Here is a 15,183-nt window from a genome sequence, read left to right on the forward strand (position 1 = left end):
TATTCAAAGGCCGCGGAAACATGAGTTCATTTGTTATGCAATCCATTCCACACCCCACGTTCATGGTTTTCTTCCTAATTATTAAATATAGGCAATTGGTTGATGAAACGTTGATTGAAATTAAGATACAATTTCTACAAAACGAAATTCACTTTAAAGAAAGACTTACTATAAAACAAAACTTAATGAAGTGGTCGAAGTGGTCTGACCCGCTGCATTTGTCTCCCGACATTGCACATCTGTCATGCTATTCACTTTTCATAATCAACATTGGTGACATCTTAAAAAAAATTATATTAGCCTATAGCCCAATATTTAAATATAAATATGAAACTAAATTGGTTACATTTTTATCCCTCTGGCTGACAAAAGCGCCGGCGCGTTCTGATGGATTTTCTCCTCATGACAGCTGAAACAACTTAAAACAGGCCTTCTGTCATTTTTGGCAATAGCCTGCAGATTAGTGCAAGATATAATAATAAATTTGTAGGTCTGTGTTAAATAAGAGTCTATCTATCTATCTATCCGCTGGAATGTGTTGTTTCTGAACTTGATATTTGATATTTTAAGGAATAGAATACACTCCTGCATTTAAATGCGGCTGCAGGAGTTGCAGTTTTTTATGACGTTTTATTAATCCGTCCATTCTTTTTAGTTTCAATGATGTAGCTAAATTGTGCCTTAATAATGGGAGCGAAATTATTCAGTGACTCACGTTTTACTAAAATAAAGGATATAATTCATGAAACACGTAACAATTTCTTAATCAGTGTCCAAACAGATATATTTTCCCTAAGTACTAGTTATCTGTCAAAATAAAGGACAACAAAGTATGTGCGTGTCAAAAATGCATGCTGTTTTATTAAAGGAGTTTAAAATATAAATAAAAAATGTATTTGTGATAAATATAGGCCTAATATGTGAGAAAATTGACATTTTGCATAAAGATAAATGTGCTTTTATGCATTTGTTGGATAACGTGGTTAAAGCGCCACTCAGCGGTCAAAAGCTGCAAATGCACTTCGCGACGCGGCGGTAGAACCACCGTTTTGGATGGCCACCTACTGTATTTGTTGTATTGTTTGTAAATTTGGTCCCACTTTATATTAAGTGGCCTTAACTACTATGTACTTACATCAAAAAATAAGTACAATGTACTTATTGGGTTCATACTGAATTGCAAAACACGTTTGCTGCTATTGAGGTGGAAGACGGGTAAGGTTAGGGAAACCTTTGGTGGTATGGGTAGGTTTAAGGGTAGGGGTGAGGGTTAAGGGATGGGTCAACAGTGTAATTATAAATGTAATTACAGAAATTAATTACAGATGTAATTACATGCAGGTGTTTTTAAAATATAAGTACAATGTAAAAACATGTATGTACACAATAAGTGCATTGTATCAAATGATTAATTTAAATGTAAGTACATAGTAGTTAAGGCCACTTAATATAAAGTGGGTCAGTAAATTTCTTTTTATACAACAACAATTTTATATATATATAAAGATATGTAATTATGCCCTTTGAAGGTTATTGGACACTGTGAAATTTTTATTCTTTGTTTGTGACAAGCACATAAAAATTATTACTTTTTTCATTAGAGTATTAATAAAAACCTGTCCTACATTCATTAGTCTCACTGTGTTGTGCTTGGAAAACTGCAACATCACCAAAACAAAAACAAAAGATAGATAGATAGATAGAGAGAGAGAGAGAGAGAGAGAGAGAGAGAGAGAGAGATAAATTAAGAAATGTATCGGTATCGGTGAGTACTAGAAAAAAATACTGTAAGAATACGGTACTTGTACTCAGTCCTTAAAAAATGGTATCGGTGCATTCCTAATAATAAACAATATCCCATTCTCTCAGCTATGCATTGTTAGAATTCTTATAAAAATCCTACTGACAGATAACACCATTTCATATAATTCAGATGGTGTTACCAGTTTGTATGTCTGAAGCAATCCATGCATTTAATAAATGTATTTGAAATATATAATTTTGCAGTATCTTTAGTAATTGTTTCAGGCCATGTCATGATTTCCATCATCATACTGTCCACTTACCTCCCCACCCTAAACAAATTTTTCGAGTCACTTATGAATTTTTTACATTATAATGTGTGCATGTGTGTGTGTGTGGGGGGGGGGGGGGGGGGGGGGGGGTCACATTCCTGCAAATGTTGTTTTGTCTCTTGTTCTGGCAATTCATTGAGCAGATGTTACTCATAGTGACAAAATGTAATGGTCATTTTTTTGTGATTTCATGGAAAACCATTAACCTCAGTATCTGCAGTTGACAGTTTGGACTCTTCAGTCCATCAGAAAGAAGGTTCACTCCTGAATCCTGCAGGTCATTGTTACTCAGGTCCAGCTCTCCCAAGAACATGTTTGAGGATTGTAGAACTAAAGACAAACTCTTACAGGAATGAGTGGTGAGATTGCAGGACTGTAGCCTGTGTAGAGTACAAAACAAACAGTGATATAATGGGTTTATCAGGTAGAGTTCTGAAGCACAGATAACTTTTGACTATCTTTGACTGTAGTTCAGGCAATCAAAACCATCAAATATATTCAATGATTATAGAATTTAAGAATTTAAGGCTATAAAACAAAATTAAATGGCTTCCTTTAGATTATATAAGTGTAAAATGCTTCAGTGATTCAACTCTTCATAAAGCATCGAAACAGGGAAGTTTACACACTATTCTATGTAAAGATCAGATTATTCAATCAATGATCCAGATGACCAAATCTGGATTACCAGAGCTCTGAATGGAATTACATATCATAATGTAGGCCACTATTTAAACAATAACAAGTAAAACAGTTATCATGGGGTAACTTGAAGGTTACTTTAACACCCCGTTACATTTTCAAGTCTAATGACTGATATTTTGTTGTACACTATGAACCCTGTGATACTACAGCATGAAATCCAGCAGCATGTGACAATCAGGAATGCAGAACAATGTTATAAACATGCAAAGCACAGAAGTTATTAACTACTGTATTATTTATACTCACAGACATCAACAAACTGCACATGAAACTCATCAATGGTAACAATCAATTAAAAGATTTATGCTGCAGTGCATGCTGGGTAACAGCACAGTACAAAACTCATTCATGGCTCCCAGCATGCACTACATCAGTAATAAGTTATGAAGCTGATTTGTATTACTATTTTCCGCTTTTATTTTTGCTGTCATTTTTCTTGTGACTTTTTAACAGCTTGTTTTGTGATGTTGGATTGATATGTTTATCTGAATATTTTGTTGATTCTCACCATTGTTGAGGTTTGTGTGATGACTGTTTGTATCTAAATGTGTAATGTTTAAAAAAAATATTTGTTCAAACAAGTCAAGATGTCTAATTTTTAATGCACCACACTAATATTTTTATCACAACTGCATTTAACAGATTTTCACATTTAATTCCACTACCACTCTTCTATTTGCTTCATCATCAATCTACAAAACAGCACATGCTAAATTCATAAATGTGATCATGTTTTGAAAGTGGAGTAATGTCAGTGTTTCTTACTGAGCTGATCTGGATTCTTTAACCACAGGCAGCAGCTTCTGAAGAACTTCATCTGCTGTATTTTGTCCTCCAATAAACTGTTTTAGATAAAAAACATCAATCTTCTGCTCTGATGTCAGCAACACATAAACCAGAGCTGACCACTGTGAAAAGGAGAGTTTGGTTTCTCCTATTTTTCCAGATTTCAGATAATATTGGATCTCCTGCATCAGTGAATCATCACCCAGTTCATTCAGACAGTGGAACAGATTGATGGATCTCTCTGGAGAGTGATTATCCCTGATCTCTTGTTTAATATACTGAACTGTTTCCTCTTTGTTGTAGCAGCAGCTTCCTGTCTGTCTCAGTAGTTCTCGTAAGAGAGTCTGATTGGACTCCAATGAGAGACCCAGAAGGAAACGCAGGAAAAGTTCCAGATGTCCATTCTTACTCTGTAAAGCCTCACTCACAGCTCTCTGATGCAGCTCAGATAATGAAACATGTTCTGATGAATTATTTTGGAAAAAGTACAAAACCTTAGACAACAGACTTGGTTTGGTGATTTGTTCAATCACATTGATGTTATTGTTTATAAAGGAGAGATGCACATGTAGTGCTGCTAGATGTTCCTGGATGCTCAGATGAACAAAGCAGAATACTTTCCCCTGATACAAGCCAAATTCCTCTCTGAAGATCTGAGTGCACAATCCTGAGTACACTGATGCTTCTTTCACATCAATGCCACACTCTCTCAGGTCTTCCTCATAGAAGATCAGGTTGCCTTTCACAAGCTGTCCAAAAGCCAGTTTGCCCAGTTTGAAAATCATGTCTTCATCTTTCACTTTCTTCTGATAGTCCTTCTCATGTTTGATGTTAGTCTGAATGATCAGGAAGTGTGTGTACATTTGAGTGAGTGTCTTGGGAATCTCTCCTCTCTCTGCTTCACTCAACATCTTCTCTAGAACAGTGGCTGAGATCCAGCAGAACACTGGGATGTGACACATAATAAAGAGACTCCTTGATGACTTCAGGTGTGAGATGATCCTGTTAGCCAGACTCAGATTACTGATTCTCTTCCTGAAGTATTCCTCCTTCTGTGGGTCACTGAAGCCTCGTACCTCTGTCACTCGATTGACACACTCAGAGGGAACGAGATCAGCTGCTGCTGGTCTGGAGGTGATCCAGATGAGAGCAGAGGGAAGCAGATTCCCCACAATGAGGTTAATCAGCAGCTCATCCACTGAGGCTGATTCAGATATATTACACAGTTTCACTTTGCTCTTGAAGTTCAGAGACAGACGGCACTCATCCAGACCATCAAAGATGAACAACACTTTATATTCACTGAATATTTCCATTTCTTTGGTTTCAGGGAAAAAGACATAAAGAAGATCTGAAAGACTGAGTGTTTTGTCCTTCATCAAGTTGAGCTCTCTGAAAGGAAGTGGAAATATGAGCTGGACGTCCTGATTCTCTTTCCCTTCAGCCCAGTCCAGGATGAACTTCTGCACAGAGACTGTTTTTCCAATGCCAGCGACTCCCTTTGTCAGCACAGTTCTGATGGGTTTGTCTTGTCCAGGTAAAGGTCTAAAGATGTCATTGCATTTGATCGGTGTGTCCTCAGTTGCTGCTCTCCTGGATTGTATCTCAATCTGTCTCACCTCATGCTCATTATTGATCTCTCCATTTTCACTCTCTGTGATGTAGAGCTCTGTGTAGATCTCATTCAGGAGTGTTGCGTTTCCCTGCGTTGCTGTTCCTTCATTTAGACACTGAAACTTCTTCCTCAGGTATGATCTAAATGTGTTGAGGCTGTAGGCTTTATGGCTGTAAAATAAAAACTCTACATTATTACATGGTTTAATAAGCACAATTCCTAGTTCTGTATCATATATTCAAATTCAAATATCTGGTTTAGAAATGATTTACCTGAGACCAGGCTGTGAATTTCCACTCTTTAATTGTATTGGCTGATCTATAGGCATGTCACTCTTCATAGACACACAGCTAGACTTTGGTTCCGATGTCCTCTGATGAAATGACCTTAAACAGAGGGAGATTAATGTGAATACTTTAAATTGCTGTATTCATCAACTCAATTATTGATTTATTATTGAAAGAAATCAATTGAAAGTGTGTGTTACATTATAAAGATAAAGATTAAAGATAAAAATACCCACAAAAAAGCACAAAACGAACTTAATGTTGTGTAGAAAATACTAGGGGTGTAAGAAAATATTGATACACGTCAATATAACGATATTATGTTTGGCGATACTGCGTTGATTCTCAAAACACTGTATCGAGATATATGGCATCTACGCTAATATTAGTCTTTCTTTTTATCCCGAGGTTTACCGTAGTCAACTGGATCCGGGCCGTATCCAGCTGAGACCAAGGACCTGTGCCTTGACATGACCACAACGCAGCCCTGAAGTATCAGCAGAGATCGAGTCGACTAGATCATCCATTGTGAAGACATCATCAACACGACAGCCTGTGCCACAGTTCCTCAACAGACCGTCCATACCGGCATGATGAACACGATCCTCAACTGGACACAACGACAACACAGCCCTGAAGTATTAGCAGAGATCGAGTCAACTAGATCATCCATTGTGAAGGCCTCATCAACAGCACAGCCAGTAGCACAGTTCCTCAACAGACCGTCCATACCGGCGTGATGAATACGATCCTCAACTGGATTGAACTGAAATAAATACTTTGATTGTTGCAATCCTATCAGACTTATGATAGCAACCTGATTCGTAACAAAGCACTGTTCGCCAGAGGAGAACTGGCCCCCCGACTAAGCCTGGTTTCTCCCAAGGTTTTTTTCTCCATTTTAACACCTATTTGCCACCTGTTTGCCACCTGATGTCACCTGTTGGAGTTTGGGTTCCTTGCCGCTGTCGCCTTTGGCTTGCTTAGTTGGGGACACTTGACATTTGACTTGACATTTGATATTCAACAGTATTCTTGACATTTATTCAACAGTGCTTTTGATCTGCCTGCATTGACACTATTCTTTAAGAGCTGCTGTGCAGTCAAAATTATGTACCAGTTATCACTGTAAAGCTGCTTTGACACAATCTGCAATGTAAAAAGCGCTATATAAATAAAGGTGACTTGACTTGACTTGACTCATGTGGACTCGTTTTGGCTTCAACTATAAAGAAACCATATGGAGATTGACAAGAGTCATGTTGTTTGCAAAATAGGCTATGTTAAAATCCAGTACTCAGGAAACACATTGAATCTGAGAGCTCATGAAACGATGGGTCGACAGAGCGTGGATCCATTTGCAGCTTTTATTAAAAGCAAACACAACAGTGTAAGGATAATGCAGAGGTGTAAACAGGGACAGGCTGAGGTCAGGGCAGGCGGCAGACAAACAGAGTTCAAAGACAGGCAGAGATCAGAGCAGGCAGCAAACGTACACAATCCAACAACAGGCAAGGGTCAGGGCAGGCAGCAGAGAATCAAACACGGGGAACAGTCCAGTCATATACAAGAAGGATATCATCCACGTCGACCCAGGATCGCTCCTCCAGGCCGTACCCCTCCCAATCGACCAGATACTGGAGTCTTCTGCCCCGGCGCCTAGAATCGAGTAGTCGAGGGAAATCTGTGATAAAGTCTTTGGCAATGTGTGACCATGGGCATTGTGGAATAGGTAGTGGTTGAAGGAGACCGGCTGGTAACTGATGAGATGGTTTGGTGGTATGGCATACTGTACAGTCGTTTATGACTTGGGTGGTGTCTGCAGACATTTTGGGCCACCAGAAACGGTTCTTGAGTAGATGTGGCTGTGATACCTGGATGCCAGGAACTGGGAACAGCATGAACTTAACCCTCAGGGGTCTGAGGATTTTTGGGGCCCTGGAGAAGTTTTGACATGCCCTGACATTTGTGCTTTTTTCAGTTGTTCATAAACATATTAATGGAAAAAGTGTCATTACACTGTATTCAGCACAAACTAGGCTACAATAATACGTGAGGAACATGTATGTACATGTTTGTGTTTTTGAAGGAATAACGTTTATGCGTGGTTATTGAAAAAACAAAAAACTTAAGTCACTGAAATAAGGCCAAAAAAAGTATATTAAATCTGTGTTCATAAGACTTCTGGGTATTGGAGGTTGTAGACTAGAGTTTTTGCTTCAGAATGAAGTAAAAATTATCCTTCCTACTCCTTCATATAAAACAATAGAGAGATTTAAATTGTCTAAGACACTTTTGGTCAAGAAACACAGTATGCGAGGAGGCGGGAATCCTCATGTATAATGGGTGATTCTCACCTGAGAAGACAAAAGAATTGAATAATAATGACCTGAAATGACTTGCATATTAATGAGGCCTTTCAGTCAGGTAGGCTGTGAAAAAACCCTCTGTGATCATGCTAATAACAGGATTAAAGTCCACTCAGGACAAAAAAAACATGATTTTTGTGATCTCATGCATGCACGTATTATTGCACATGATATGAAGAAAATTTTGTATAGGCCTATGTTAAATTACACTACCAGTCAAAAGATTGAACACATTATAATGCCATTATAATGTTTTTAAAAGAAGTCTCAAGTCTCTAACCAAATAATGGTTTTCTATTTTAATATACTTTAAAATATAATGTATTTCTGTGATGCAAAGCGTCTGAACATTCCTACCTCTAGGGCATTTCATATAGGCTACTATATTTGTTATATTATAGAGCCTAAATGTTGATGTGCAGTTGACAAACTATACATCATTAAAAAGATCTAAGACTCAAGCTTCACATTTTGACTCTTAAAATCTTATATTGACCATAATTTCTTAATATGCTTAAAAGCATACACATTTGGAGAAATATTGATGGATTCTCATATGTTTATATCAATTTTCTATACAGAGATAATATTTATTATTCTATATTTATTGTCATTACTATGAGTGCTGGATACTGTGTTTTCATCATTCATACTTGCAGCCGGAGGGCGCTCTGCCCCTTTTGTCCACAAATGCCTCAGTAAAAGAAGAGGAATATCATGTGACAATCAAGGAACTAACAGAGGCAAGAGATCGCTAAATATGGCTATTCAAAACACTTTTGAAGACAATAAATACATGATTGAGATGATGAATGCATGTATTGCCTCTGAATTTGCGTCTGAATAGCGCTGGCTCCGTGGGCGTGGCCGCATTAGCAGATAATGAGCTGAATCACGGACTTCTGACATGGCTCTCTTTTCATACAGATTACATAAACACAGAAGGTTTGTTTTTGATTTGACTTACATGTTTTAAAACCTGACATCTAAAATTTTTTTTGTCATTAGTATTCACTAAGTTACAGTTCATTTTCTAAGAACTATCAGATTGGACTTCGTTCAGAGGGAGAGGAGAGATCACGCATCATGTTAGTTTTCTTTATTTTACAAAGAGCACAACATTTTGTTTTTACTCTGAGTGTACACAAATGAAAGAAGATATTCCACAGATTAAAATGGTGTATAACTCTTAATTGTATGTGCAACATTGACGGAGTATTTTGAGTCTCTTTCACACTGATAAGAAAAAACCACGGTGGTATCGCCGGCGATACCTTCAGACCTCAGAGTGTTAATGTAGTAGTTTGGTGCGAAGTGGAACAGGGACAAACATGCGGTCCTGGGGACAATCAGGAGGTGGTGGATTCTGACCATTGAACTGCGTGATTTCGGTCATGATATCCCATTGTAATGGAGTGACAAGTAATCTTTCGGAGATGATCTTTTCCTCGGTTTCTGGCAATTCAATCTCCTCTACTTGTCGGGACAGTGCATCAGCCTTCATATTCTTGGACTCTGGTTGATATGTGACAGTAAATTGGAATCTAGTGAAGAACATGGCCCATCTTGCCTGCCTGGGATTCAATCGTTTGGCTGAACATAAGTACTCCAGGTTCTTGTGATCGGTTAGAATTGTGAAGGGATGTTGCGCTCCTTCCAGCCAGTGTCACCACTCCTCTAGTGCTGCCTTCATCACCAATAGTTCACGATTGCCCACATTGTAGTTTCATTTGGCAGATGATAACTTTCGTGATTAGAATGTACAGGGAAACATTTTGGCAGGGGTTCCGTGGCGTTGTGAGAGAACAGGCCCGATACCTGTACTGTATGCGTCAACTTCTATGATGAATGGGAGTTCTGGGTCTGGGTGGCAGAGAATGGGAGCAGAAGTAAATCGTTCTTTGAGACTCTGAAAGGCTGGCAAAGCTTCGGGTGACCAGGTGAGACGAGAGGACGAGCGTTTGGTCATGGCACTTAAGGGAGCAGCAATTCCACTGAAGTTTCTGATGAACCGCCTGTAGAAGTTGGCAAATCCCAGGAAACGGGATGAACATGTTTGTCAAAGGTGTTGGAATAAATGAGAATGTTGTCGATGTACACAATGACCCATCGGTTGAATAACAATCCACAATAACGCTCAGAAATGATCACCGGGGCAAATCAAGACTTCGCAATGTGTGTGTGTGTGTGTGTGTGTGTGTGTGTGTGCTGCTTATAAAGTGTGTGATTGTGATGTGGTGCAGGTGTGTGCGCAATCAGTCCCAGGAATGAGGGCCTCTGGGAAATGAAGTCAGAATGGGTAATAGTCAATATTCAGGTGAGGGCTCCCTCCGGTGGTGCGAGGAGGGAAGTGCGGGAGCCTCATTTGTAACAGCTTACTTAACATAATGATGTCACCCACACTGAGAGGCATTCGATAGAATATGTACTGCATGCTTTCCTCTCAATAACAAAGTAAACACACAACAAAAATGACAGCAGAAAGAAAGCTGATCAGCTCTGTTCAGCACTTCAGTGAAGGCAGGTTTATTTAAATAGCACTTTATACAATAGACTGCTTTAAACCAAACAGATTTACAGTATCAAATATGAAAAAGTCATACAGTCATGGAATGGACTATGATGACTTTCTGTTGTTAAATACTTTAGAAATTAAAAATTGCTATTCTGTGAACCTTTAAAACTTACACATCTAAATAATCCTGCAGTTGTGTTATTTTACACCTTTTATTTATTTATTTTTTACTATTTTCCCTTTACTTAGATTGTACAAAATAGTGATTTGTGATATAAATGTAAATAATACTGTCTTGATTAAATAAAGTTTTTTTGTCAGGTTTTATGCATATGGTGGTGTGTTCTTCATGACAGTTTTTTTTTTCTAAAATTAGATCCTCTTTCTAAAAAAACAAGAAATATTGCAATATATTGCCTTTCTTAAAGTATCGCAATATATCACAATATATTGTATCGCAATCCCTGTATCGTGATACGTATCATATCGCCAGATTATTGGCAATACACAGCCCTAGAAAATACATGATAATATAAAATGCCATACTATAATCCTAATTTTATAGAAATGTAATACCTGAGGCCAGTCCGTGTATCTCCACTTTTAAAATTTATTGGCTGACCCTTAGACACATCACTCTTCATAGACACACAGCTGGACTCTGGTTCAGATCTCTTCTGATGAACTGGACTAAAACAGAGAGAGTTTAATGTTAATACTTCAAATTATTGTATTCAACAATTTGTATATTTATAAAACATTAAATAGCACTTTATAATAATTTTCTTCCATAAATACTATATATATATATATAGGCCGCAGGCTGAGTGCCGTATGTAATCACAGCATGCTGAGATACCACCATATCGCATGGCTACAAGTGTCATATTGCACTTATACAACAGTTCGGCGGCACGAGAGTGTAAATAAATATGAAACTACAACAGATTGTTTTTAAAACCCCTCTTTTGTGAGGAACTACTTCCCTCCGCCACGGATTCAAATCTCAAGTTGACAGTTTAACGGTTGAGCCCAATCCTTTGTTACCAATTCTAAAACGTCACTTTAGAACTAGTAACAAAAGAACATTGAGTCGCTTCATTGAAACTCGCTGTAATATGTAGAGTATTATGAGAGAGAGATCGATTAAGCGATTGCATTACCTGCATCTGATTTTCTTCAGGTCAATCTTATATTCATTAACAGAAAATCAGTTTAAATGTCCGCTGAGGAAAGCGATATTGTCTTTGTCCTTTTAACATTTAAGACATTCCCATGACAGCGCTAGTCAATGCATTTGTCAGCCACGTCTCGTAAGATGTTGTTTAAAGATGTTCTCTGCGGGTACATGATGTGAGCCTGGAGCTCACATCTCCTAAAGCGTCTAAACATATTTTCAAATAGGCGCTATATGTTTACATATAAATCACATTTCTGAGGTCTAAACAACTATATTCTCGCCTAAAAAACTCTTAAAACTACATTTTGTTAAAAAATAACTGTAGTATCTATAAAAATATGGTGGGTTTGCTCGTCTACCATGACACTCGCTGTGAGAATGTTGATAGTGGAGTGATTCAAACGGTGAAACATTAAACATTATAAAGTAAAGATAAAAATTCCCACAAAAAAGCACAAGAATGTAATCTCTAGTAGAAAATACATGATAATATAAATTGCCATACTATAATCATATTTATAGAAATATACCTGAGGCCAGTCCTTGTTTCTCCACTCTTAAAATTTATTGGCTGACCCCTAGACATGTCACTCTTCATAGACACACAGCTGGACTCTGGTTTTGATCTCTTCTTATGAATTGAGCTAAAACAGAACATCCTTTATGATTACAATCATCTTAAGATAAGATCTCAAAAAAGCATTTTTTTAATGAAAAGCACTCAAGGAGGCTTATTGTTATCAATAAATGTTAAATAAAAAATAAAATAAATTTTTTTTACGTTTTTTTAAAAATGTTGTTTTTTTCTGTAGAGTTATTTTATATATATAATTAAAGATACAGTATTTAATGTGTTAGTCAAAGTACCTGCATCCTGGAAAACAATTTTCATTTCTGGATGTTTGTGTATCATCCATGATGGATCTGAACAGTTTGATCTCCACCGCTGACTCCTGATGGAAGTGACAAACAATCACAAAAACTAAATAATCAAACAGCCTTCATAACTCCACTGAAATGGATGTTGAGAGCTGGAGAAATAGATCACAATCACTCAAATACATATGGTTAGTCACATGTATACACAAATGATCTTTAGACTTTAGACTTTATGACCAGAGTGGCATGTCATGAGTTGCCAGTCGAAAAAAATGTCCAGCACAAATCTGACTCAAGACCTGCCAAAAAGGAATGAAAACTAGCTCAGTTTCAGTGTTGCCAAGTCTGTGGTTTTACCATGGAATGGGATACTGTTAAAGTGTTGCTGCCGTCTTGATTCCCCCTCCTGAAAGTTAAAGGTTGCTCTATTTTCAGAATAATTTTGATTAGCAATTGGGTTAGTTTTGTCACACGATCTGGCAACCTAGGTCTTGGCAGGTTTCCAATTACATGTTTTAAATTAATGAAATTAATGTTTGTGTGTACTTAGCATGACAATTACTTTATTAAAAAATGATTATAGTTCTATTATATACTATACCACATTGCTAATATTGTGTAAATTTAATATTAAATTATTTTTACAGATTATAGTATGTTGCAACAATCCTTATCTTTGTAAAAGAAATAAATTTTTAGGCATAGCTGTGTGTCCAGTTTGTTTCATTATGCGATACATAGTCATTACTTTTATATTTCAAGCATGTTGTTTGTGCAATTAAACATTATATAATAGTAAAATAGGTCAAGACATCACAATAACAACATTTGTTATGACACCGGTAGCACTCTTTTGTAGTGTTACGTTGAGACGTATGTTGTGGTTTTGGGTCTTTCTCTCTCTCTCTCACTCTGTCACTCTCACAGGTTGCCCCGCCCTAAGTGAATGAGCCAGTAACGTGTCCCGTGGTTGGCTGAGGTGGAACTGCGCATCTAGACTCTGATCTGGGTGTGGAATGATATTGTTGATAGTGCTGTTGGTTAACACTGTTGTGATTTGCTGATAAGAACTCTAAATAATTCTGTGTAGTGCCTTCTGTAAATACTGTATATGTCAAATATTCATATTTACCTTACCCACCCTGTGTTTTTGTTTTCTGCAGACTGTTTTCTTTTCTTTTAACATGAGTGCTGAGTGTTTCGCCTGTTACTGTAAATACTGTAAATATCACTTCAGCATGGAAGCCCTAGGGGTTGGGTGCCACTTTTTTTTTCTTTTCTTTTTTTTAAACACTTTGTTTTCTTATGTTTTTGGTTAGTTAAGGAGTCAGTTCAGTCCCTGTATTTTCATTTAGACTTTATTTGTTAGGGTAGTATGTTTTCTTTGGGAAAAAGGTTTTGTTTGTTATTTTGGTCTTGGCCAAACCCTGCAGTCCATTTGCTAATGCACAGACATGGTCTGGGTGAGCAGGAAGGATAAGTAGATATTGATAATTTTGTTTCATATTCTCAAAGCCTTGTTTTACTAAATTAGAGTATTATGTTTTTAATACAGACACAATCATCATGGGTCTGTAAGCCATTAGTCACGCCCGTATTTGATCTCATAAATTAGTCCGGCTGATGTCTGTTTTGCAGGTAATTGTAGAGCATTTTAAATAGTGTTTGTAAGTGTTTTGATTTTATTATTTTAATGGGATTGTGAATTGTGTTTTTGTGATGGTTTTTGTATTAGGTTTAGTTGATCACTGTTCCTCCAGTGTTTTTGTTTTATTTCCAAGTCAGTCCCTGCATATGTGCGCTGTATCGCTCTAGAGCAGTTATGTTTATGGTTGTTGTGAAATGGACTGGCTAGGGGGCTGTTTAGATTTTTTTCTTTTCTTTTTTCCATCTACTTTTTTCTTTGTTTGTATATCACTTCCCAATCTCATGTTGAATAGCCACACTGGTGCGGTGACTCACTGCCCACATTCTCCTCAAAACATCAGATTCATCCGCGCTGAGGAGCCGTGCCGATGCACAACCCACATAAAGATGACAATTCTGCAAATAACTGCAATTGCAGGTTTCAAACAGAGATGGCGACAAGGAGGCAAAACTTACGGACTGCAGCTTTAAGTATTATTGTGGGGTAGTTGTACTTTACTCAAGTACAATGGAAACTCAATACTTGTACTTTTACTTAATAACATTTCTGAAGAAAAATCTCTACATTTACTCCTTACAATTTTATTTTTACTTGAAAAGAACTCATTGTATTTTTGAAGATTTTTTCATCCATCTTGCGCACACGAAATATGATGAACATGATCTCAAAGGTGTGTGTTTGACTGCAGTGCTGGAGTCAGAGAGGTGTCAGTGCTGTGAACCCCAACAGCAGGGGCGCCGTTGGCACGGGGGACAGGGGAGAAAGAGAGAAATCGACCCCCGCACTTTTGATAAGGGCTTCAATCAGTCAAACTATATCATCTTTTAGCTTAGGATATTTTTTTTAAAATGAGACCATTTTCACGTTTCTGTGAGCTTTCGTTCGTAAATAATCAACTATTTTGTCACGGATGTGAACAGGAAATGCGCTCTCGAACGGAGAAACACGCGATCTCCAAGCAATCGATCAGAGCATGCTAACGTTATAGGACAGGTCGATGGTATATAAATCATGCCTGAACGTTAGCGTTTGTCAATCAAAGCCAAACCGTCCATTCAGAAACCGAGAAATTTGACAGGAGGCTGATCTCTCAGGTTGACGCGCGAGCTGGATTGACTGAAGTT

At 37.5% G+C, this 15,183-nt stretch overlaps 1 protein-coding gene across 2 annotated transcripts in view; it reads right to left on the bottom strand.

The window, feature by feature from the left end:
- The window catches only part of LOC125250598 (NLR family CARD domain-containing protein 3-like), a 50,493-nt gene extending 37,907 nt beyond the window's left edge, over window positions 1–12,586 (bottom strand). The window contains exons 1-6 of one of the 2 annotated variants that reach the window (XM_048163259.1): window positions 12,400–12,586; window positions 12,063–12,176; window positions 10,929–11,042; window positions 5,454–5,567; window positions 3,546–5,351; window positions 2,282–2,455 (exon numbers count right to left, since the gene is read on the bottom strand). In XM_048163259.1, the coding sequence (XP_048019216.1) occupies window positions 2,282–2,455; window positions 3,546–5,351; window positions 5,454–5,567; window positions 10,929–11,042; window positions 12,063–12,176; window positions 12,400–12,449 (2,372 nt within the window). In that variant the 5' untranslated portion in view covers window positions 12,450–12,586. Of the gene's footprint in view, window positions 1–2,281; window positions 2,456–3,545; window positions 5,352–5,453; window positions 5,568–5,882; window positions 5,920–10,928; window positions 11,043–12,062; window positions 12,177–12,399 lie in introns of those variants that run through there. The other variant, XM_048163260.1, reaches the window with a different exon arrangement.
- Between the last annotated feature and the right edge of the window lie 2,597 nt (window positions 12,587–15,183).

The sequence above is a fragment of the Megalobrama amblycephala genome, linkage group LG17, assembly GCF_018812025.1.
Source record: "Megalobrama amblycephala isolate DHTTF-2021 linkage group LG17, ASM1881202v1, whole genome shotgun sequence".
Classification (NCBI taxonomy): Eukaryota; Metazoa; Chordata; class Actinopteri; order Cypriniformes; family Xenocyprididae; genus Megalobrama; species Megalobrama amblycephala.